The sequence below is a fragment of the Odontesthes bonariensis genome, chromosome 11 (genome assembly GCF_027942865.1).
Source record: "Odontesthes bonariensis isolate fOdoBon6 chromosome 11, fOdoBon6.hap1, whole genome shotgun sequence".
Lineage (NCBI taxonomy): Eukaryota > Metazoa > Chordata > Actinopteri > Atheriniformes > Atherinopsidae > Odontesthes > Odontesthes bonariensis.
The window spans coordinates 15,455,972-15,481,694 of record NC_134516.1 but is presented as its reverse complement, the minus strand read 5'-3'; the positions used below and the strand labels follow the sequence as shown (position 1 = coordinate 15,481,694).

The 25,723-nt window shown below is 47.0% G+C and overlaps 1 protein-coding gene across 2 annotated transcripts in view; it reads left to right on the top strand.

Moving 5' to 3' along the window:
* The window catches only part of xirp2a (xin actin binding repeat containing 2a), a 68,096-nt gene extending 42,965 nt beyond the window's left edge, over positions 1–25,131 (top strand). For both annotated transcript variants that reach the window (XM_075477668.1, XM_075477669.1), the window contains 7 exons: positions 10,836–10,973; positions 12,858–12,938; positions 13,113–13,182; positions 13,555–13,658; positions 14,230–23,437; positions 24,816–24,949; positions 25,042–25,131. In XM_075477668.1, the coding sequence (XP_075333783.1) occupies positions 10,836–10,973; positions 12,858–12,938; positions 13,113–13,182; positions 13,555–13,658; positions 14,230–23,437; positions 24,816–24,910 (9,696 nt within the window). In that variant the 3' untranslated portion in view covers positions 24,911–24,949; positions 25,042–25,131. The remainder of the gene's footprint in view (positions 1–10,835; positions 10,974–12,857; positions 12,939–13,112; positions 13,183–13,554; positions 13,659–14,229; positions 23,438–24,815; positions 24,950–25,041) is intronic.
* Positions 25,132–25,723: the final 592 nt, after the last annotated feature.

Here is a 25,723-nt window from a genome sequence, read left to right as displayed (position 1 = left end):
TTGGAGGTCGTCTGTGAGTTTGTAAAAATAAAACTCCAGCCTCAGTCTGCACCTGAGGTTGCAGCACCACACAGAGGCCGCCTCCTGACCCGCTTTGTCCGTCACTTTGTTCTTTCTAGAAACATAAATAGCCAACTTAGCTTCACCCAAGATAAAATTTAAAAGCTGAAACTTCTGTTTGTCTGTTTTTTTATATCCTGCGCCATAGATAAAACGTGTGATGCTAAAAGACTCATTAAATAGGTTAAACACTGTGGTTAAAAGAGTGAAGAGCACAGTGAGTCTCTGACACTCGCTAAAAACGTGATAAACTGTCTCCCGAAGGAGACAGAAAGGGCACTGGTTAGACACAGCCGGGTTTAAAACAGAGATAAAAGCATTGGAGGCGATGGCACCATGTAAAATCCTCCACTGGAGGTCGGCAGTCCGTTTCTTTATGGGAGGCTTGTAGAGAACTCGCCACTGTGGACCGGCTCCATTGGCTCCCAACCTGCCGGTCCACACGGTGGGCTCCCTGTCGCAGAGCCCCCTCCTGTTGAGCACTGTCACACAGAGGTGGTAGAGAGTCCTCCTTCCAGCCGTGCAGAAGTCGATGCTCCCGGGGTTCCCGAGTAGAGGCCCACTGAGTTCCCCAAGCTGGGGACTCACATTGACCCCAGGAAAAGGGTCCCCAGGGTCCGGCTCCACCCCTCTGCCGTAGTCCAGGAGGAGGCCTCTCTCCTTGCCAGAGAGCCTCCGCCTCCAGAGCTCCAGTACCCGCTCTGCCACCCTGGCGGACCTGATGCCGAGGAGAGAGCCCACGGCCTGCGAGTCCGTCAGCGCCGGCCCCGCAGTGTCCACCAGCTGCTGGAACACCACAACCTTTCTCCTGCACAGTGCTGTTCCCAGTCCAGGCGTAGCTCCGCTGGACACGTCCAGACGGGCCCCGTGCACCAGTGGCTCCTGCAGCAGCCAGAACAGGGAGGCAGAGCTTTGTCGCGAGTCAAGTTTAAAAAGGACCCATGACTTAAAAACACTGTGATAAAAAGGAGGCAACCCGTTTAAATTTAATAAAGTGCAATCGGTTAAAAACAGAGCAGCATCCAGTCCCAGATCACCCGCACGTTTAAAAATGCAGCCGGCCACTTCTCTCCACACCAAGTCCGCCGGACCTGTTAAAAACCTTTGGACAAACTGAAGCCTGAAAGTGGAGGCCCTGCTGGCCAGGTGGATGAGGCCCTGGCCCCCCTCCTCTCTCGGTAAAAACAGCACCCCCTGTGGCACCCAATGCCGACCATTCCAAAAAAAGTCGACAATCTTTGCTTGGACCTGAGCCAGTAGACCTGATGGGGGGTCCACGCAGGCCAGGCGGTGCCACAGCAGAGATGCTACCAGGTTGTTCAGCACCAGCACTCTACCCCTGTAAGACATCTGGGGGAGCAGCCATGTCCATTTTTGTAGTCTGCCGACAACCTTTTCTGTGACGCCCTCCCAGTTCCTCCTGGTCATCTCCTCACACCCGAGGAAGACGCCAAGGTATTTCAGCCCCTCTCTGCTCCATTGCAGGTGCTGAGGGAGAACTGGGAGGCCATCACACCATCTGCCCACAGCAAGGGCTTCACTCTTCCTCCAGTTCACCCTCGCTGCGGACAGAGTGTTAAAGGAGGTGGCTAGTTCAACTAAAAGATCTACTTCTCTCTGGGATCCGATCAGAACAATGACGTCATCTGCGTAGGCAGACAACACAATGCTCTGTTTAAAACCAGGTAAAAGCAGGCCATCTATGCGTGTGCGAATCTTACAGAGGAGGGGCTCCAGGGAGAGTGCATAGAGCATCCCAGACAGAGCACAGCCCTGCCGGATGCCTCTATGCACCCTGAAAGGAGCACACAAACTGCCGTTGAACTTCAGCATACTTTCAATGTTACAGTATAACACCCGGATCTTGGCTATAAAACCAGCGCTGAACCCAAACCTCTCCATGGTTTTCCAGAGGAAGTTGTGCTCAACGCGGTCAAAAGCCTTTTCCTGGTCTAACGAAATGAGACCAGTATCAATGCCCAATGAGCTGGAGACCTCCAAAACATCCCGAATCAGGTAGACATTGTCTACCATAGACCTGCCAGGTACACAATAGGTCTGATCCCGGTGGATGACCTGCTCCATAGCATTCCTCAGCCTGTTCGCCAAGGCCTTGGACAGGATTTTATAATCTGTACACAGGAGCGACACAGGGCGCCAGTTCTTTATCTCCTGAAGGTTGCCTTTCTTTGGCAGGAGGGTGACAGCAGCCCTGCGACAGGACAGCGGCAGGGAACCCGAAGCCAAGCTCTCGTTAAAAACAGCTAAAACGTCGGGTGCTAAAATGTGCCAGAAGGCCTTATAAAACTCGACAGTCAGACCGTCGATGCCGGGAGCCCTCCGTCCCTGCATGCCCTGCAGAGCAGCCTGCAGCTCCAAAAGCTGTAAGGGCTGCTCCAGCTGTGCGCTGGTCTCCTCAGAGACCTGAGGCAGCTCACCACAGAACTCCTCAAACAGTGTATCATTCTCCTCGTATGCACTCGCATAGAGGGATGCGTAAAAATCCACAGCTCGCTGTCTGATATCTGCAGTGTCAGTGAGTTCCTGCCCTGTGTCGGAGAGCAGAGAGTGGATTACCTTGGCCTGACCTCGCTTCTTCTCCAGGCCGAAGAAGTAGCTAGAGGGAGCATCCATCTCGGAGATGTTTAGGAACCGGGATCGGACCAGTGCACCCTGCACCTTTGTGTCCAGCAGGTTGGCCAGAGCCATCTTTTTAGATTTGAGGACTTCAATACATCCTCGATTTCCTGTGGAAGTGGCAACTGTCTCCAGTTCCACGATCGCAGTCTCCAGGTCCTGTATAGATCGACAGGCATCCCGTGTAACATTGAGAGTGTACTGCTGGCACAAGAGTTTTATTTCAGTCTTACCATGGTCCCACCACTGCCTGAGACACGTAAAATCACCCTTCCTAAGTCTAAAAATGGCCCAAAAATAACTTAAAGCTTCTTTAAAACCTTTATCAAACGTCAGCGCTGAATTAAAATGCCAGTACGCACTCCTGGGTAAAACATTCTTTAGAACAACATGACATAAAACCAAAGAGTGGTCAGTAAAACCGACTGGCATGATCGTACAGCCCTTAAAAACATTAAAATGATGTTTAAAACAATAAAAGCGATCAAGCCTGGCCGAGGAGATCCTATTGTCTGTCAGGTGGGACCATGTGTACTGCCTGCAGTCTGTGTGCGTCCTTCTCCACACATCCACCAGGCCGTGGGAGCAGACCAGCCGCCTCAGAGCGAGCTGGGAGGCTGGATGAGGCTCTGCATGGTTACGGTCTAAAACCGCGTCTCCAGTACAGTTAAAATCCCCCCCCAAGAATAAAAAATCCTCCGAGCCACAGCAGTTCAGTCTGTCGTTGACTTGATTAAAAAAGCTCTCCCTCCCTGGACCATTGGTCGGAGCATATATATTTACAAAAAACAGTGTGTGGTGTTCAAACTTTGCTTTGATTAAAAGGCACCTCCCTGGTACAATGTGCTCGACCTCCAGAGACAACGGAGTGAATGTTCTGGAGAAGATGAAGCCTACTCCTGCACTCTGAGTGCTGTGATGGCTTAAAAACACTTCACCTTCCCACTCCCTGTTCCAGTCTGCCTCGTTGCTGGCATCGCTGTGGATTTCTTGTAAAAACATCACATCTATCTTTTTTCTCCGTGCTGTGTCAAAAACCAGAGCCCTTTTTCTGGCCTCCCTGGCTCCGTTGACGTTTAACGTCCCCATTTTTAAAATGTTCATAGTAAAGGAGATGTTAAAACCAAAAACAGTAAAATGGAGAAGTAAAACCAGTTCTAAAACCCTCATCATTAAAGTCCGATTTGACTTCTCACTTTGATCATGTGTTTCCTGAGTCTGTAAATTTCCCGATCAGTGAGACCTGAGGAAGCCTTGTGCTGAATAAGGCGTCTCGCTGAGACGTAAAACTTTAGCAGATCTGGAAAACGCTGCTCTAGCCGCAGGCCCTTCATGCCCTTAGTCTGGTGCAGGAAGGTCTGGAACACCTCAGCGGGATACAGGTCACCCTCCTGACTGGCGGTTGTCTGACTGAGAGACAGCTCGCTGCAGTCAGACACACCGCCCTCGCTGTCGCTGCTGCCTGCGTCGCTCACTCCAGCCTCCAGCCGGCCGGTTTTACAGCCCCCCACAACCTTCACCACATTTTTGCGCTTGCTGCGACGTTTTACAGAAACAAAGTTCTCCCCAGACTCACAGGTCTCCATGAGTCCAGCTTCAGCAGCTAAAGCACCTGGACACGCTGCAGGGAGGACACTCACCTCACCTGCAACCTCACCCGTCTCACACACCTTACCCGTCTCACACACCTTACCTGTCTCACACACCTTACCTGCCTCACTTACCTTACCTGTCTCACACACCTTACCTGCCTCACACACCTTACCTGGTTCACTTATTGTACCCGTCTCACTTATCTCACCTGTTGCACTTACCTTACCTGTCTGACACACCTTACCTGTTTCACTTATTGTACCCGTCTCACTTATCTCACCTGCTGCACATACCTTACCTGTCTCACACACCTTACCTGGTTCACTTATTGTACCTGTCTCACTTATCTCACCTGTTGCACTTACCTTACCTGTCTCACACACCTTACCCGTTTCACTTACCTTGCCTCTAACTTCACCCTCCTCCCTTTCCCCCTCGCGGCTCACCCCCCGCTGGCTCTGTGTCTGCCCCCCCGGACGCCCAGCCGCGGCTCCATCAGAGCCGGGGGCAGGACCCTCCCGCCCCGCGGCACCAGGAGCGGGCCGCCCGGCCGCCGCGGCTCCATCAGAGCCGGAGGCGGGAGCATCAGTCCCCCGCCCCGCGGCACCAGGAGCGGGGCGGCCGGGCGCCGCGGCTCCACCAGAGCCGGAGGCGGGAGCATCAGCCCCCCGCCCCGCGGCACCAGGAGCGGGCTGGTCGTCAGCCGCGGCTCCGCTGGAGCCCGCCGGAGCGGCGCGGCTGGGACAGGCTTTAATAAGGTGGCCCTCCATGCCACAGCCAAAGCACTTCATTGTGGAGGAGGTGGCGAACAAAGTATAATCGAACCCCTCCACACGCACAATAAATCTCAGATTTAACTCCCCTGATTTATCGTTCAGTATCATGTGTAGCTGTCTGCGGTGAGACACCACATGCGTTAGCAGTGGGGACTTACAGCCCGACAGCACCTTTCTCAGTGGGGAAACCACCTTCCCGTGCCTGGAGAGTTCCTTAATTAGGAACTCGTCTCTAATAAACGGGGGCACGTTTGACAGAACGATCTTCGAGGCCGGCTGCGTGAGCGGCATCACCGGCTCGAAGATCCCATTAACTGTGACTCCTGTCTCCACTAGCAGTTTAACCTGCTCCACCTTCGCCACAAACAAGACAACAGCTTTGTTCATGCGGGCAGCAGACTTAACAGAGCTGTGCCCGATCACCTGCCCCACGGCCAGCGCCACGTCCTCCACGCTGCACATGGAGCCGGCACCTACCCTGATACCGTGCTGCCTGGACAGCGCGGAGAAGCCGCCCGCCGCCATTGCGGCTTCCCAGCAGTGCTGGGAAGCACGCCCAACAAACGCTACAAAAAGAAAAACTAAACTAAACTCACAAGACAAAACACTCAGAAAGACACAACTAATGAAACATTGAAACAAAGAAAACCAAGAATAGAGAATAAAGATGACAAAAACCACTTTTTCTCTCTCTTTCGCTCCGCTCTTCCTCTCACACACCTCTCACTCGAAGAAGAAGAAGAAGAAGAAGAAGAAGAAGAAGAAGAAGAAGAAGAAGAAGAAGAAGAAGAAGAAGAAGAAGAAGAAGAAGAAGAAGAAGAAGAAGAAGAAGAAGAAGAAGAAGAAGAAGAAGAAGAAGAAGAAGAAGAAGAAGAAGAAGAAGAAGAAGAAGAAGAAGAAGAAGAAGAAGAAGAAGAAGAAGAAGAAGAAGAAGAAGAAGAAGAAGAAGAAGAAGAAGAAGAAGAAGAAGAAGAAGAAGAAGAAGAAGAAGAAGAAGAAGAAGAAATTCTGAAATCACCAAGGACAATAAAGCCTTGGCGGCTTTGAGGAGCCTGCATGTACTTTCTAAAGCCAATTATTCAACTGTCAGCCAAGGCCATCACAGTCAGCCCACTTAGTTCCTAAAATATCTGTTCTTGCCTTCTGAAGTGTACGCTTGAACCACAGCACAAACTACCATCTTTGAGATGAAAATCTCAAACTCAACTCGATGCGGATTGTGGGACGCGAGCTGCAGTGAGGTCACTTAACATGGCGTCTACTTGGACAACACAAATGGAAGGCTTCACGTTTGCTTTGCAACCATCTTGTATCGGTTGCTCTAATGGTGGGAAATAATCAGAGCGCTGCATTCATCAGGCCTGAAAGACCTGTATGTTAACAGAGTGTGAAGAAACAAATTCCTACAAATTACAGCACCAGTGCTAAGTGTCTTTCATTTGCAATAACTTGCATGTTATCTACAGAATAAAATTACATTTCTATCAACATAATGAGGAAATATTAGTTTGGATTTTGGATTTGGACACAATTCTAATTCTTAACCTGTTCACATTCACACGTGCACAACTGAAGCACGGTAACATATTCATGTTAACATGTGTCCCGGCTGCTAAAGTTGAGTATGTGTGTTCACAACTGGCATTAAAATGACTCCCCCCATTTATATGAGTACTCACAGACCAAGGCTGTGTTCAAAACCGCATACTTCTCTTACTACTCCTACTAACTTTTTGAGTTTGCAGGTTTGAGTATGCGAGAAGTTCCCGGATGCATACTAGATTCGCCGAAATGTTGGGTATGCATCATGAGGTTACTACTCATACTCAAACTACCCAAGATGCAACATAAAGTGACGTCGCCGATCGTCATTTCCTGTCAAAACGGCAGTTTCAAGCTAGCTACAATGAGGGTAGCTTCACTTCCTGTTTTCAAAACAAAAGCATCAATTATATCGTAATGGCTTTCACTATGATAAAAGGCAACGGGTATTTTATTTTGTGAAAATAACCGGAAGTGCGTTGCTCACTACGGCTAGTTTTAGTAGCACCGAATTTGTCGGAACAAAATTGTAAATAGCCGGTATTTTGTCAGATTTTCAACACCTTGGGGGTCTAAACGACTACTTTCTCACCTGAAAATGTTTGAAATGTTGCTAAAGTTTACAGAGTTTAGAGCTTAAGTGAAATCAGCTTCAGGCCGGCTGATTTTGGCTCGGGTAGGAGCGAAATGCATTGTGGGTAAACGCTTTGCATACTGTCTGATCGATCAGTATGCAGAATAGAAGTATGCAGTTTGCAAGTATGTAGTATGCGGTTTCAAACGCAGCCTAAGTCAGTGATACTCACTATTTTTTTCACAAGAGCCACATTGGCAGAGGAAAATCAAGGGAAGAGCCAATTTTACGACAACATAGTAAAGTCCCCTTTTGCAAACATGCATTTCTACAGATAAAATCCCACAAAAAAAGAAACAACGCAGCCAATACATTTTCAATTAAGACCACATTTACCTTAATATTGGAATGAGCGGAAGCTGCATGAAGATGCATGTCCTTGACTTTCTTCATGTTGTATTTGTAGTTTGTTGTTTTAATCATAGTGAGACAGTCAAGATGAGCATGGTTTTTGTGCTGGTTTTCGCCCTTTTTTAGTCAAAAACCGATCCATTGTCCCTGTATCTTGCGGTACACCCGACGTTTGCCTGCTCGTCCCCTCTCTGGCGTCTTCATGCTGATTTTCGTTTGGTTTTTGTGCTGGTTTTTGCCCTTTTTTTTAATTAAAAACCGATCCATTTTGCCTTCATCTCGCGCTAGCTAAAGGAGCTAGCGTGCTCTGAGGTCAAGTGTGAGGTGGTTTAAGCGGGCTGCGTTGCCAGGTTTAACAGTCCCCCCTTTAGGAAACAACATTAAGCCTTAATTAATACTTAATAAAAATACTTAATACTACAAAAACGCAAACTTAATAAAAATACCTAATACTGTGCAGTATTTGCTGTATGTTATTTGAAAAAATGTATTGTTATTGTTACCATATTGTTATAAGCAGGGGTGATTTTAGGATCTGGTCTTTAGGGGTGCCCAGCCCCCAGTGCTCACAGAGGCACATTATTTCTCACTAATTGAGGCGAACTAGTACATTTATAAATTTTGGAGCCGTATTAGTTTTGCTTTGAGTAGTGTTTCCCCCTACAACATTCAATTTTGACCTCTTCATTTCAAAAGATTGTGGCTTGACAGGGATAACAGAGAGCCTGAGACAAATATTGAAGATAACTCAACATTTATTTTGGGAGTAAAGAGTTAAAACAAAAACAAAAGCTAGAAAATAAATAAAATGGTCACTAAAATAATGCATCCTTGAGCAAAAAAAATGTGTTTTTGCATAATATAATATTCAAAAAATTTGCTGAGCCAGGGGGTGCCGAGCTATCTCACGGTGGTGCCTTGGCACCACTAAAAATACCCTAGCCTCGCCCCTGGTTATAAGCTACTATGCGAGTGCGAGCCACCAGTTAAAGCTTGAGGAGCCGCATGTGGCTCGCGAGCCGCGCAATGAGTATCTCTGGCCTAAGTCCAGGAATATTCCTGCTTTTTGATCACACGTTCACGTAAGCCACTTGCCCTGTCGTGGCAGCAATTGTTCACATACTTGCCTGTGTGTTACCAGAGGACTCCACTAGGGGGCACAGTAGATGACTCAAACCAGGAAAAAAAAAAACACACCGTTGGCACCGTCCCCACCCTGTTTCTCCAACATTTTCCTCCAAGCTCAGCTGTGCAGCAAATGGGATATAATACATCCATGGACTGTTTACTTCTTGTAATGCACCAAAAAAATCTATCTCCACGCTCAGCTCTGCTTTGTTCCATTTAAACACCAGCGTTTGTTGTGCACCTCATAAACTACTTTATAAGGTTTGGTACTTAGTAATAATTTGGTAATAAAGTATTTTTCTATTCCATTCTATTCTTCTACTAAAACAGCACAGTGAAGGGTATGTTCCATATAACAGAATGACATGGCTAAGGTTAAAAGTAAGAAAACATCATGGATTACATTAAAACAGGAAAACTGAAGTACTACCTACCAGCTTCACATAAAGAAAACTCCTTGAGGACACAAACCCCACGTTCTACTGAAATCAATTCTGAAATTCTTGCTGATTAGTAGCAATTTTGTGAAAGTAATTTATGGTGGAAATGGTTACCAAGTAATCTGTCTCCTAAGCTAACTAAAGTCGTATTAGTTATTGGGACACAAGGCATGTGAACGGTTTCAATTTTTTTTTCATCTTACTCTAAGATTCAAACCACCCCAACTTTAACAAAAAGGTTTTACATGCGTTTACAGTTTATTAATAAAGCAATTCAGTGTTCTCTTTCGAATGAATCACTGTTGAATCTAGTCACTTAGTCTCCATTGATTTAAATTTTTCACACAATGCTAAATAATGAAGTGATCAGAGATTTGATGAATGAATGAAAAGGAGACGTACTGAGTAGGGCTTTTCACGCTGCCCATTCGAAGCAGAACTGTTGCACCTTTATTTCTTTGTATGTGAATGAGGAGGAATGGGGTTATTAAACCTGATGCATCTCTGTACTCCAGAGCTGAATTAACGTGTTTTTAAACAGAAAGCTGAACCTCTGGAACACCCGTCACTGTTGTCCTCTGATACCAGCATTGATATGAAGCTGCTTTGCCTCTATTTGGTCAGCATAAACAAGCAAAGGGAAGCAACAGTGGCACTGCGGGGGCATTTCGTCCGAGGCATGATGAGGCAGTCTTTGTGTGACCAGGGCTGGTGTTTGAGGCATGCTGAGGTGGGCAGTAAGTGGATAGAAGTCACCGTCAATGAAGCTCTTGTGCCAAGAAGCAGTAAAATATTGATAACATGCTGCCCTGCCGTAAAATGCCACTGGACCCAACTCCTGCAGTAAATTGCAAATTTCATAGTATACCCCGCATTTGCATGAAAAAGAAAAGGCGATGAGCCCAGGCCTCAAACACACACTGTCTACAGAATATCAACACACACACGAATGCACACAGTTACAGCAGGAGTTTGATATTCTCATATATATTGTAGTTTCCTTGAAGCAATATGCAAAAGCCCACATATAAATCTTTTATTAGGATTGTAATTGACAATCCCAAAAGGAGATTATTGTATCAAACAGAGTGCATTCTTCCCCGAGTCTCATCGGGCAAAGACTTCATTCTCCATACTGATGAGAGCTATAACGTGTCCTCCCCTCCTCTTTTTCTCCCCCTTTCACACAACCTTTACTATGCAACTACATTTTCCCCTAATGTTTCATTATCTGCTGCAGGAGAGATGTGGATAAAGCGGATCCATTAAAAGCACGAACCCGCCTTTTCTGTTAGAAACTCTTACTGTGTTGTAATTCAGGTCTGGCTCCCTTTCAGTTTGTCGGATCTTGGGTCCTGTTTGTGTTTGATTCATGCTGCGCCTCGCTGTTGTGTCAGATAATGGAACACCGAGGCACGGGACTTTAAAGAAAACTAAAAGAATGTGAACGTGTTCCATGCGCTACTTTTGTCATATCTAAAATAAGCTTCCTGAAAGCATTAACGTGTCTTTGCATTTACTTCTTTCTGTGACTAATGCAAATATGTTTAACATAAAGAGATTAGTTCATAGAGGTTAAATACAATCTCCTAAAGCCCCTTTTAAACCGTCGGCAGCCAGTGCTTTTTAATCTCTGTCTCGGGTTTATTCATGTTATCCGTTTTCTGCTGATAGATGATGGATGAGTCAGAAGCCTGTTCGCTGCCTGGTGGTCTGGCCAGCGTGAAAAGACAGTTTGAGAGCCAGGAGTTCACCTCTTCGTCCTCTCAGTCCAGTGTCACCCAGTTCCACGTCCAGAAGAGATCAGTTCAGGTGAGACTGTTATCATAATTGACACCTTCTTCTCTTGAGCATGAGGGTATGTATATCCAAGAATTGTGCATATTAATTCAAATGGATGAGCTTATGTTCCTTCCAAGGTGAGGCGTTTTATTTTGGTAGACGGACGCCACCTGGTTGTCAGCAAGGCAAAGGGTAGTTTGCTTCGCTTAGCGTGAAGGCTGCAAACGTGCGGGGAAAATATCACAAAATCTTCCTTAACAAGCTTGCAAAATGATACATTATATGTTTATGTTTGTCCCCAAACGGCAAAAATCTAACGTTAACTTTTAAGTTTATGAACGATTGTTCTTCCTGGTTTGCTCTTCAGCACACAGGTGATATTATTGTTTTTAACAGATTTATTGTAAATTTGGTGAATTAGCCTAGAGATTAATGGCCAACTCGCTTAGCAAACATTTAAAGTTAAATAATTACTCAGTTTTGTACAATTTAACACGGCAAACATTAAAGGTTTTGTCTTTAATGATGTTTAAATGCAAGGAGCTAAATATGAAGCTACAGCTCGGAGATGGTTATCGTAGTCCAGCATAATGACCCAAGAGTATCTCACAACAGCTTTCTTTTAACTTGTACAAAGATGCTGTTGTAAATATGAATAATATGATAGAATTTATTCAAAAGTTGTTGAGTTTTTGAGGAGCTGTTCAGCAGATTTTGCAGCTGGTTAGCAGTATTTGCATTATGCTAAGCTAACCCTTTCATAGCTGTTACTCTACTCCTTTTTTTTCTATTTATTCTGTTTTATAAAGATTTGATCTTTCCTAAATGAAGACACCTAAGAGTCATAGAAAATAAAGATTTATGGAATAATTGTAGGGTGATGATGGCAGATGAAATGGAGGTTTTTTTTCCTTCTCTTTAAATCAAACAAAACCCGGAAGACTTCGTAAGTGCCAGGTCTTCCAGGTTCACTCTCTGTAAAGTAAGAAACCTGTGAAAAACACTGAAAGATTCACATTCTACCGCAGCTCTTTATTGCAAAACACTTGGCTCGTGCGGGCGAGGCCTTCCAGCGGGTCATGTCAAAGAGGGGCACCTTGAACTTCGGTTGTCTATGTGAATCTGCCATCCGGTGCGTGAAGAAAATGCCAAACCGCGTTAGTGGCAGCCTGGGACAAGAGTTGAATCTTTGTGAAGTAAGGTCAATTATGCCTCTCCTTGCATTTTCCCCCCATTTGCTCATTCAGGCGGAAAAGCAGAGTGGATTCCTGAAGTGTACGAGAAACTTGCTGAATATCGAATTTTACATGGTGGTTCGAGAGGCGAAACGTCCGAATAAATGGATCGATTTGCTCCTTCACAGCAGCAACGGCAAATAACTGTATTTATTTATCTATTTGTGCACAGGTTTAGATTTACATCAGGACAGATTTTAATTACTGCCAGTGGTTTCAGAAGAATGGAACACCCCCGACAGCCATGTATCTTTCATGTTTACAGCAAAGTGCACAACCTCAAATATCACATTTCTCTTTCATCTCCTTCAAGTTGCATGAATCTCAGTGGAGGGCAATGGCTGATGCAGTTTTGTGCAGTCTTTGTAATCTATTGCTATTCGCTTCAACACTGAAACCCTCCTTCGGCAGAATTCAGACTCCAAAGCTCCCTGGGAAGCGGCGCAGTAATGGAAAAACATTTGTTACCGGCCACAGAAGGGATTTTATTAAGCTTTTCCACAATGTAAAAATTACTTACCCTCTCGCTGTGTCTTACAGCTCGCAGTCATAAGGTGATAAAACCGTGTCCTGTTGTGTGTGCAGCCATTTGTGGGCCGAGCTGAGGGGGTTTATGTCTGCGAATGTGTTGGCACTGTGAGGGGGATTCAGCGTGTCCACATTTCTCTGTGTTTGACAGGAGATGTCAAGCTCCACGGAGGTGACGGTGAGAAGCAGTGCCAGGGAGATGGCTCCCGCAACAAGCCTTTCTCGGCAAGAGGTATTTCTTACCAGAAGCATGGAAGCATCGCCAATTCATGCCGTCGTTGTTATTATTTAATAAGTTGGTGAAATGAGCCCCGTCACGAGCCATTTCCTTCGGACTGATTGAAAACGGTCACGGGGTGCTGCGCAGGTGCCGGTTCGCTCATGATTTGTTGCCGTCTTTTCACAGGTCATCCGCGACCAAAGAGTGCAGCACAGCAACGTGGCCGCCAGTTATGGGAACCATTACAATGAAACAGGTTACTCTTTCTCGTGCCTTTTATATTGTAATTTGCACGTTTTGTTTTTTTTATCACAGCCCTGCTTGCGTCCTGTGTATTAATGATTGTTTCCACCGGGGGCTGAATAAAGAATGAGTTCGAACAAAAAAAAAAAACACGAGTTGGAATGCAGATGCTTGTCTGTTCAGTGCATTGCAGCAAATCTAATCAGGGCAAAGAAGGGAAAGGTAAAATATTGGATGGTGGAAATTGGCCAATCACTGCGGCATGGTTTCAGAAAATGAAACTACTCAGGTTATAATGAAATGATTTATTTCTCCCTCCTGTTCCCCCGAGCTTCCTAACCGCGAATGATTTAATGAGGCAGTCTTCTTCTTGTGTCTAATTCAGTTATGCTCGTCGAAGGAGAGAACCTACCAAAGGTTTCCACTCAGGCTTTGAAGCAGCAGTATGAAAAAAATGTCGAGGAAGCTTCACCAGCCAAGGAAATCAAGGTAACGATGCTGTTTGTTTATCTAAACAGATGACGGTTGTTTTTTTTGTTTTTCTTTTCCACGATCGTATCGGCATGAGGAGGCCACATCATGCACTCGTCAAAGAGAACTGTGCACGCCGTGCTGGGAACTTAATTGGACTGGATAAAAGACCTTGTCATTACTCAGTCATTACTCAGGCTTTTTCTTTCCAACATGTTAAAAGGAAAACCCAGAACAAAGCAAAAAAAAAAAAAAAAAACTTGCATTACTGTCTGCAGTTCTGTGAATATTTCACTCAAGTCCGTAACTGACTTTTAAAAAAGTGAAAAGATGTGTGTATTTGTGCGTTTACCTTCAGATTTTGGGTTTTATTTGAAGCTTTTGCTTTTAGATTTGGAAAAGGAATTTGATTAAGCAACACAAATCATGAAACTTTGTTACAGCTTAATAGTTGTGTCTAAACTTCAAAACTGTCCTTTTTCTGTGTTTTTGATGACAAAAAAAAAAAATGATATCAGTTCTCTAAAAACAAGTCCGTCATCCTTCTACTGTCCTTCTCTCCTAAACTAAAACGACATATAAACCACAGGTTGATGTGGATTTCGACCAGTTTCAGTGGGCACCAGTAAACCAGTCATCCAAAGCGTCTGTTATGACCAGCTATAACGCATCATCCTCGACTGTGAAGAAGGTAGCTGCTTCATCAGTAGCATCTGCCTCATCCATGGCTTACGAGGCCACAGAGCATTTCCCTCCCCCGCCCTCAAACCTGCCACAGGTATCACACGAAATCCCTGAATATGTGCCTTCCCAGCCTCATGAGCCAGCCTCCCAACAGAAGTACAAGGTGGAAAAGCAACAGTACTTTAAACACAAGAGCATGGCTGAGCTGAAGCGCCTCTACAAGCACATTCATCCGGAGGTGCGCAAGAACCTTGAGGAAGACTTCATGAGTCAGCTCACCGAGGAGGAAAAGGCAGCATTTGAAAGCAAGGAAATGGTGGGTGACGTCCAGCAGGCGTGCTTTATGTTTGAAAATGACGGCAACGACTCGAGTGAATGCTCGAGCCCTGACGGGGAATACCTGGAGTGGGAGGAGATCCTGAAAGGTGAGGTGCAGTCAATGCGCTGGATGTTTGAAAACAAGCCGCTGGATGCGATCAAAGATGATTCCCCAGATGGGGAGGAGAGGAACATCGCCCAGCAGGAAATCATTGCCGGCAAAGATGTCAGACACACCGCTTGGATGTTTGAGACTCAGTCCATTGATGCTCTGGGGACAGAGACTGCTGATACGACTGAGGAGACGCAAAAACAGACTGAACTTGCAAGGGGAGACGTCCGCACTGCCACTTGGCTCTTTGAAACGCAGCCTCTAGACTGCCTGAATAAGATCTACCAAGAAGACGAGCAGGAGACGGACGCTGCAGTCACCAAAGACATCGCTGGCGGAGACGTGAAAACCGCCAGGTACCTCTTTGAGACCCAGCATCTGGCCTCCCTGGGTAAAACGGAAACCATTGAGGAGAGCCACTTCCTGAGCTTGAAGTCTGAGCTGGAGGAGATTAAGGGCGACGTGAAGACGACCACCCGTATGTTTGAGACGCAGCCCATGTGTGTCATCCGGGGGGATTCGGGTGAGATGCTGGAAATTACCACCATCCGCAGGGAGGAGACTGAGAAAGGAGACGTGAAGACATCACGCTGGATGTTTGAAACCCAGCCTTTGGATATAATCAACAAAGACCCAGCAAATGTAAAGCTGATATGTGGTATTTCCATGGAGGACAACGCTCAAGGCGGTGTGAACAAAGGTAGGTGGCTTTTTGAGACAAAGACACTGGACACCATTAAGGATGAGGAATGGGAGAGCTCCAGAACGCAAAAGGAAGAAATATTTGGAGCCGATGTCAGGAAGCACTGTCTTGTTTTTGAGACTCAGCCCATGGATACGCTAAAGGATAATGCAAATGCTCGACCTTTGCCCTCTGAGGAGATTGTAGGAGGTGACGTTCGATCAGCCAAACATCTATTCGAAACGGTGCCCATGGAAGATCTGAAAGAACTGCTTGAAGTGGGGAAACTGAAGAAAATGGCTGCATCGGAAGAAGAGAAGGGGGATGTAAGGCATCAAAAGTGGGTGTTTGAAAGTCAGTCGCTGGAGAACATAAGGGAGGAGAAGAAGGAGATTACAAGAACGGTAAACATTGAAGCCCTTGACAAAGGAGATGTGACAAACTATAAAGAAAGGTTTGAAACTATGGATTTAAGCAAATGCGAGGGGGCACAGAAAATCCAAGTCGAAGGTGTCACAAGCGGATCTGTCAAGTCCAACAGAGTGCTGTTTGAGTCCACCCCAATGTACGCTGTGCAAGACAGCTCCGGGCATTACCACGAGGTGAGGACTGTGAGGCGTGAGGAGATTGTCAAGGGAGATGTGCGCAGCTGCAGGTGGATGTTTGAAACGCGCCCCATTGACGAGTTTGATGAGAGCATCAATAAATTCCAGCTCATTAAGGGGATTTCCAAACAGGAGATCGAGTCAGGGGATGTTAAAACGGCCAAGTGGCTCTTTGAAACTCAACCGCTCGACGGCATCAAATATTTCAGTAATTTGGAGGATGAGGAACATAAAGCAAAGGAAAGGCTTGAAATCGAGAGAGGAGATGTGAAAACGTGCAGGTGGCTGTTCGAGACTCAGCCGATGGATGTTCTGTATGAAAAGGGGGAAAAGAGCGTGGCTGACGTAGAGGAGGTGCAAAAAGGCGACGTGAAAACCTGCACTTGGCTTTTTGAGACCCAGACGCTCGACAACATCCGCGACCATTCGGAGTCGGAGACTGAGACCATTCTGAAAACCTGCACTGTAAACCAAGAGGACGTTCAGGGAAAGGACGTGCGGCTGGCTCGCTTCCTCTTTGAAACCGAGAACCTGGAAAACATCACGGGGGAGGACAGCGGCTCGTTCAGGAGGGTCACCGAAATCGATATCCAGTCAGGAGACGTATCCAGGATGAAGTACATCTTTGAGAATCGCTCCACTGACATCATGAGCTCCACCTCGGAGGAAACGATGCAGAGGCTGAAGACGCAGCAGGCCGAAGACATCCAGAGGGGGAACGTGGTTAACTGTACCTGGATGTTTGAGAACCAGCCAATCGATGCCATTTCTGAAGAGAGCCAGGTGACGAAGGAAGCTCGTACCGTGACCGACGTTCAGGGGGGTGACGTCGACAAGGGTCGCTTCATTTTTGAGACGTACTCTCTGGACCAAATAAAAGAGGAGTCCACTGAGACGGACATCTCAAAACTCACCAGCATCTTTAGGCATGACGCGGAGAAGGGAGATGTAAAAAATTACACCATGATGTTTGAAACCCAGCCGCTGTATGCCATCCGTGATAAGGAGGGCCATTATCATGAAGTAACCACAGTTACTAAAGAAGAAATCATGAGAGGAGACGTGGTGGGGGCCAGATGGCTGTTTGAGACAAAGCCCTTGGATTTAATTCGAGATTCCGAGGAGGTCTATGTCATTAAAGCTGTGACTGAGGAAGGCATTAACAAAGGAGACGTCAGCTCTGCCAGGTGGAGGTTTGAAACACAGCCTCTGGACAAAATTGCAGAAGAAATAAAAGAAAGGTCAAAGACAGTCGCCGATATCCAGGGCGGCGACGTGAAGACTAACAAGCAGATGTTTGAGACGGATGAGATGGGTCAAAAGTACATCAGAACAGTGAGCGTGAGTGAAATCCAAAAAGGCGACGTCAGATCTGCCACGTGGATGTTTGAAACCCGCACGATCAATGAGATCCGGGGGGATGGCGGAGAGTATGATGGCATGGAGCGAGTGACAAAAGAGGAAGTCATGAAAGGGGATGTCAAACAGTCAGTGTGGCTCTTTGAGAAGAACCCCCTCGACAGTATCAAAGAGGCCGACGGCACGGAGCCTGTAGTGACAAAGGAAGAAATCCCACAGGCCGATGTCAAGACGACGACATGGCTATTTGAAACTACTCCGTTTCATGAATTTAATGAGAGCAGCATGGAAAAGACAGAGATAATTGGTAAAAGTGTTAAAGAGACACTTGAGGAACTTTACTGTCAGAAAATGGTGGATTCGCAGGGTGTCCTCATCGAAGCGGATGAAATTGGTGACGTGCGCATGGCTAAATATAAACTCTTGAACCAAGAGGCTCCACAAATCCAAAAAGAGGAGATCATTAGAGGAGATCTGAGCAACATAATGATGAACCTCCTGAACCGCAGGGAGGACACCGAAAGGGGCATAACTATCGACATGGAGGAGCGGGGGAACATCAACACCACGGTGAAGCAGCTTTTTAACCAGGAAAGGGGAATCGATGTTGAGAAAGAGATGATTGTCCGTGGAGATATTCAAGAGGCCATGAACAACCTGCTCAAGAAAGAAGGCTCCTCCAAGTGTGGTATTCTGATTCAAGAAGATGAGAAAGGAGACGTGAGGATGACCATCTACTCCCTCTTAAATAAAGGGGAAAGAGCCAGCTTGGAGAAAGAGGATATAGTTCAAGGGAATGTCAGTAAAACTCTTCATCGTCTTCTCTCCAACTCAGGGGAGGAGGACTCTAAAAGGATAAGGGTCGGAGACACTGAAAGGGGCAACGTCAGCTTTTACTCCACATGCATCGAGTCTGGAGCCTTAGACTACCTGAAGCAATTTCAGTCCGAATCAGATGAAACTCAGGAAGAGGTGCAAAAGGAACGCATCATCGGTGGCGACATTGAAGAGACCAAAATACTGCTGCGGAAGAATCAGCAGCAGATTGGTCGCACGGTGGCGGAGGACGACATAGTTCCGGGTGACGTGCACAGCAATGTTAAAGTGTTCATGACGCAGCCCGCTGTCACCTTCAAAAACCTAGAGAAAAAGGATATCGTTAAAGGGGATCTTGGCGCAGCCCTGGATTCACTGACGCAAGCCATCAATCAGAAGGTGTTAATAGAAAAAGAAGAGGTGGTGAAGGGAGATATACCCACCACTTTGAAGTCTCTTGTGGAGGCCCAGCACCAAGCCAAAGAAATGGAAAAGCCCGAAATCATCAGGGGAGACATCAGGGGGGCTCTTGAATCACTGGAGAAATCCGCATGTGCCAAAACAGAAGCAAGCGTCGAAGATTTAGTGCCAGGTGATATCAAAGGGACCCTGAAATGCCTGGAGGAGGCGAAGCAAGCTGTGAAAGGGGTAGAAAAAGAGGAGGTTGTTAGGGGAGACATTCACACTGCCTTGCAAAGTTTGCACGAGGCATCAGGTGAGAAAAAGATTTACCAGCACCAAGTGAGCGAACAAGGGGACGTTAGAGGCACCATTCAGCTTTTGCTTGAGCCGACGACCTCTCCAAGAATGCAGCGCAGGGGGAGCACGGAAGGAGACGTGAGAACCTCCATAAAATCTCTACACGAAGGGCAGGACACGACACAAGTGGAAAAAGAGGAAGTTGTTAAGGGTGACGTTCAGGGGGCAATAAAGAGTCTCATGCAAAGAAAACAGTATTCAAACAAGAAACGTATGCATCCTCCCAAGAAAGCCAAAGTGCCCATGAAAAATCCATCAACTGTAAAGCAAGTGGAGCATGAAAGCTTACATGAGGCTATGAGTGCGAGTGTAGCGCTCGCTCCAGCCCCCACTGTGAAAAACCTCTCTCAGAGCAGTGAGTCACAGAAGCACACACAGAGGCACCATGAAAGCAAATCGCAGAAAATGCAGGTAATAACCCAAGAGGACCACTCTGTAGCTGTAGTCAAAACAGACAATCCTGCTGGGGCTTCTCATCAGAAGAGCACAAAAGAACAGAAAGACAATGTGCCACCCCCACAGAAAATACAAGCTCCGAAGCCTGTTGTGATAAAGCATAAACAAAAGGCTAATAATGATCAAATGGAGACAAAAGCAGTCGACGTGAATGTGATGAAAGAGGTGCAAAACGCATCCCAGACGAATATTTCAAGCAAGCAGACGTGCGAGACAAAGACAGTCAAACAGGTGCAGACGACGGTGACGGAGAAGACGGTCGTGCACAAGCAGAATGTAACCGTGTCGGAGCAAGCGTCGACATCACAGAAGCAGACTGAGAGTAAGGCTCTCACGCAGAAGCACAACTTCAAAAACCTGAAGAGCCTCGACATGAGAGGGAAAGGTGCCATTAAAAAGGTGAAACCGGAGATTCACTTCCCACCTCCTCCCACCTCGCCACCTCCACCCTCTGAGTCCGAGCTCTCCCTCCCTCCACCGCCGTCCCCGGTGACGGAGAGCCCAGCATCACCCACATCCCGGCCTTCTATCATGAGGCAGGACAGCGACCTGCCGCCCCCACCTCCGCCGCCTCCACCTCCCATGGAATGCTTGAAGTCTGAGCCTGATTTCTTCCCACCTCCACCACCTCCTCCGCCTCCATCCGCTGTAGGCGGACAAGATTTTCTCCCCCCACCTCCATCGCAGCAAGAGCTTAACGCAATACCTCAGCCTCCTCCTGCGAAGCTTGGGAAGCCTTTCGGGAAGACTTTATTTAAAATACCCAAGCAGCCGGAACCACAGAAGCAGCCCCTACAAGTTAAACCCAAATGGCAGAAAAAACAACCAACTCCTCCTCCTCCTCCTCCACCACCACCTCAGCTTCTAACTAGTCAAGAAATAGCAGTCCAGAAAGAGGAGGCTAAAGTTCAGGAGGTTAAACGGGAAATAATCCAACAGACTGAAACGAGCAGTCAAATTAAAGCAGCAGCGGCATTGCCGAGAAAAATGCAGAGCGTCCCCGTTGTTAAAGCAGAGCAAAGCCCACAGCCACCAAAGAAAGTGTTTGTCCCTCCCATAAAACTGCCTCCACCTCCAGACCCTGCTCCAGCCCCAAAGCCGAGACCATACGCTCGCAAATTTAAAACCCCTCTCATGCTCGCAGAGGAGAGATTCCGCCTGCAAAAGTCGGAGGAAGAAGAGAGGGTTAAAGTCTCTACTCCCTCGTCACCACCAGTTAATATCCAATTCTCTGCCGCCAGTAAGGAGGTCTCTGCAGCACAGAACGCTGAAAGAGAAGAGGCCATAGAAGTGACACGAGCAAAGAGTGAAGAGGGACTGTTGCCCCGAGACTTGGCTGCAAAGAAAAGCCCGTCCAGCATCCCCTTAAGCAAACCCTCAATCTCAGTGATGAATAAAAAGTCGAGCCCTGCGTCGTCTAATGTGCCCCTCGATAAAAAGAATATTTCCAGCAAGCAGCCCTCTGAGAAAATCCTTCCCTCAGCTGATGTTAATCAGACTATTTCAGTTTCTCAGTCTCATCACGAGGCCTTGGATAAAGAAATGCGGTCAAGCTCGAACGCAGTCACATCTTCAGTCACGGAGCAGCAGCAGATTATCAAGAAATCCAGCACCAGGTCTGTCGCCGCCACACAGAGCGCTGTCCGAGAAAATGGAAATCTTCAAACTCAGGCTGCGGTCACATTGAAAACTGAGGATGTAAAGAATATCAATGTGCCTCTGACGCAGGAGGGGAAAACGAGTCACTCTCAGCCAACTAAAATCCCAAAAGCAGCTCCGAGTTTCAAAGTGAAAACGTTCAAAATGCCAGCAGAGAAGAAAGAGGAGAAGTGCGACGGTTTGGGGCAAAAGGAAACGATGAAAAGTGAAACGCATTCGCAAGAGAAAACTAATGCGTCACAAAGAGTTGAATCAAAAGTGAGTTTGGAGAGCAGCCAGCTGACTTCAGCAAGAATGGAAGTTAAAACTGAAGTGAAGGTAAAAGAGAAGAAAAATCAGGTGAGGCCGCCCGTGAAAGAGGCTGAGTTGGAGGCTCAGGTGAAAAAAGGAAAACCGGTGCAAAAAAATGACGCCGAAGTAAACCTGTCGCCATTGGTTACTGTTTCAAAGCCTAAGGTGGCTAAGATAACATCTGCAGCAACGCGTCAAGGACAAAACCTTGTGTCTGTCTCTCACAGTCAGCAGAGCGTGAAGGCACAGCACATTCAAAGGCACGAGGAAGTTGTCGTGACCGAGAGTGTGGTGCAGCAGAACCTTCAGAGGCAGCAGACCGTTCAGATGCAACAGCAGCAAATGAAGCTACAGGCGACAAATACAATGCAGATAAAGGCGGGAAAGTCCAAAGTCGAACCGAAGGATGTGTCGGTGAAAGATGCAGGGAAAGTGTCCAATAAAGACGAGGCTCGGCCTGAAGAGATCCCCGATTCAGAGAAATGCAGCGCCATGCAGCAGCTAATTGCTCAAATAAAAGAGCTGGAGGGTACACCGAGCAGAATAGACCCCAACACTGTCAGGGTGGTCATAAGCGAGGTCCCTGACTGGGCCATGGGCTCGGATGAGAAAAGGAATTTCTTAGAAATTGCTAAACACCAAAGCAAGAAGAAGCTGAGAGAGATGTTGGCTTATGTGAAGAGCACGATTCAAGCAAAGCTCACGCTGGTGGAGGAAAACCTAACAGCGGAGGGAAAGGAGGTGGGGAAAGAGGGGCCGCCACCGCCGCCGGTGCCACCAAAGCCAGAGAGGAAGGTTTTCAGTGGGGCGACTGCAAAGGTGTCGAAGGTTAACATCGGCTCGGCCAAAACTGAAAAGAAAGCGGAGGAGAAAAGGTCAATCCAAGAGAGCAGAGTGCATCAGGAGATGAGTGAGGTGGTCGATCAGAGAGTGTCCTCCTCGCTGGCGAGCATCCGCACTCCATCGCCTACTTTTATCACTATCGAGTCGAGGAGGGTCGACTCGCCGCTCAGAGTGACTCCTTCTCCTCCACCCTGGACGCCTCCACCCTCTTCTCGCAAATCATTTACACCCACCTCTGCCTTCAACAGGGCTACCCCCTCCCCCACCCTCAGCCGCTCGGAGAAGCTGGTGAAACTGAAGGACACCACCACCAAGCTGTCTCGTGGAATGACCCCGCCGCCTCCCATGCCGGTGCAGGAGTTTTTCGTGGCTGAAGGAGGGCAGTCGTCCCCGTTCGGTGACAGGGAGACTCCCGAAGAGAGAAGCGAGCATGGGATGGAGGACGTGACGGAGATGGTGGATTCCATGATGACTGTCAGGGACAAAAAGTCTTTCTTCGAGGAGGCGCAGAAGGCCGAAGTGAGCAAGACCTACATGCGGAAGGATCCAATCGATATTCCCGAGCGTTTGGGACCCGATAGCGAGGAAGCCACTGGAATCGTTTCCATAGACCTTCTGAAGGAGGATCTTCCAAGAGTTGATTTATCAAAGCTAGTAAACAGATTTGAGTCTTCACAACCCAAAACTTACTCCAGAAAAGAGCCAATTGTAATATCCGAGAGGCTGGGGAGCGACACGGAGGACGCAGAGGCTGACGCGCAGACTCCAAGAAGCGAAGAAGTGCCGACGTTTAACGTCAAAGCAATAAAGGATGTGTTTGAGACCGGAGAGCATAGTTCTCAAGCGGCTCGAGAGCTCAGGGAGCAAATAGAAAGAAGGGAATCCGAGTCGGCGTTTCCCGAACCGGCGGGACACTCTGAAACCACTTCGGTCACCGAGCAGTTCTACAGTGTCGACGACTTCGGAAACATGACAAGTGAGACCAGGAGTGAAATGCACTCTGGGAGCTCCCTGACCCGCGGTAACCCTCCGTCCTACGCAGATGTAGTTCGGGGCAAAGTTCAAGCCCCCGAGGCCTCCGCCGAAGACCTGCTGAAAAGCTTCCAGCAGTCGTGGGCCGAGAGCGAAGGGGTCCTGCAGAACCTGGGTTTCAGCGTCACGGAGCAGAGGACCTCACAGATCGTAACCCACCAGCAGGAGACCTTTGTGACGGGTAAACCGAGCTGTGCAGCATGAGGATACTAAACGGTGTGTTTAACCTGCTTTTGTGTGCGAGCAGTTTGACGCATCGCCTGCACTGTGTGGAAAGACGGGAAGCGGCCCCATTTTTTAATATTCACAGATTAAACGCTTCTGTTTATTTGTGCCCCCGATGTATAATGCTGTTAACGTTGTTTGCACATCGGACTAATATTTCTCACTCCTGAGTGTGCCGTGCTGATTTCTCCGTGAGAGCAGCGAGCTGCTGGAAATCTCCGTCTCTGGCAAGAAGCAAGCATTAGCCTTAATTTATTTTTTTATTTTTTTTATTGTTACGTTTCATTTCCAAAGTGAGCTCTAAAATAGAGGTAATTACATTTCCAGAGCCGCTGCGGTAATCATGAAAATCCCTCTTAGTCCTGTAAAGACGTGTCATTTGTGGGGAAATGTGTTGCTCTTTACAGTGAAACTAATTCCTTCTTTTCATCGAGGCACCTGGAAGCATCGGCGCCGTGTTTGCACACTCACCGTTTGCTCTCGCTCCCTCTAACACAACCTGCAGAAATCTGCAAAAAAAAAAAGTTTCACTGGAAATTTGCTGGAAAGAACTAAATAATGTGTTTTTTTTTTTTTTTTATTAAACAACTCTTCCCTCTGTTTGAAATGTTAAATATGTATGCAACCGTTCAGAAGAATCTGCATATTTTTCTCAGAACACCCACTAAATGTGTGTTTATTTTTGGAAGAGCTAATATCACAGGCTTTGAATGACAAACAGCACGGAGAACCTTTGCTCAATTCTGCAAACAACAGGGTTTTTTTTTTTTAAGAGAGAAATGAGAAGCTAAATTGGCTGTCTTAGTCTATCAGTCAGTAATCCAGAAAAAACATTGAATAATTTGTCAAAGGTCGTCTCCCAAACCTTTCTAATATAGCCCCACTCACACTCGCACGCTATTTATTCTTTACTTCCAAACGCACTCGGCACACTCGTGCTTTCTACTTTCATAGTCTGAAGAAAGTATACAATCAGGAGTAATTTGATTGAATTTTCTGAGCTGTTTAAATTCAGTTCAGTACAATTTCAGTCAGACTTGCGCAAAAAAGTTGTATGAACACCATTCTTTTAAGGATCGTTTCTCTCTAATCTACTACGATTTGAAAAAAAAAAGTCATTTATTTGAATCCGTTCTCTCCAGGTCCATGAAAATCTTTCCAATAACACGATACACTTAGAGCTAATAAATGAAATGAATCTTAACTGGAATTTGGTCATTGAGCAGCTGTAGTTTTTCTACAGTTTGGTTAGAATACGTGGTTCTTCCCAGGAAATTCACCCAGGCAGAATTACCTCAACAGGTGTGACAACAACATTTCCTTCTTCTTCGCAGAAAATTCGAATTCCCGAGTCCGAACTGTGCAGGGTGTGTCGGAAGAGGGTGTACCCCATGGAGCTGCTGATAGCAGACAAACAAAACTTCCATAAAAGCTGCTTTCGCTGCGAGCACTGCAGAGGCAAACTAAGGTGGGGCATCTTCACAGAGCAAAAGCATGGTCGTTGCATGTCTTTCTTTGCCTTTTTTTTTTTTTTTTTCTAAACTCTTTTCTTGTCTTTAGCCTCGGCAACTATGCCTCTCTCCATGGACGAATGTACTGCACGCCACACTACAAGCAGCTGTTCAAGTCCAAAGGAAATTACGACGAGGGATTTGGACAAAAACCACACAAAGAACTTTGGAATAATAAGACTCAGCAGAATTCAGCCACAAAATCCCCATCACCTGAAAAGAAAGATTCCAGATATTCCACCGCTCAGAGAACAGTCATTGCCCAGGAGGATGACCAAAGCAAAGTAGTGGACGAGAACAAAAAGCCCACAAGTAAGATTTCACTAGTGTGGCCTCCACAAGTAGATTCTCCAAAGAAACCCTTCACTATTGAGGAGGAGTTGAAGTTTAATAAGCCACCATGGCCCCCTCAGGAGGACTCAGTTCAGGAAAAAGACCACTTAAATCAGCCTTCATTAAAAGAGACCGGCGCTCCCGTGGTTGAAGAACAAAGTGGACCCCAGGACACTAACAAGGTGCTAAAGAGTGACTGTTCAAGGGAAAGCGGGAAAGAGCTCGAAGAGACGCCAGCGGCCCCTGAGGTTCAGGCCTCCCCCGCAGCTGTGGCCGAGGAACCGGCGACTGTTACTCCCACTCAAGAAAGCAAAGACTCCAACAGTGGCTCTGAGGCTGTGGCGCAACTGGGTTCTGAAATTGACTCTGGAGTGGAAGAGAAGAAGCGGAGAGGAGGG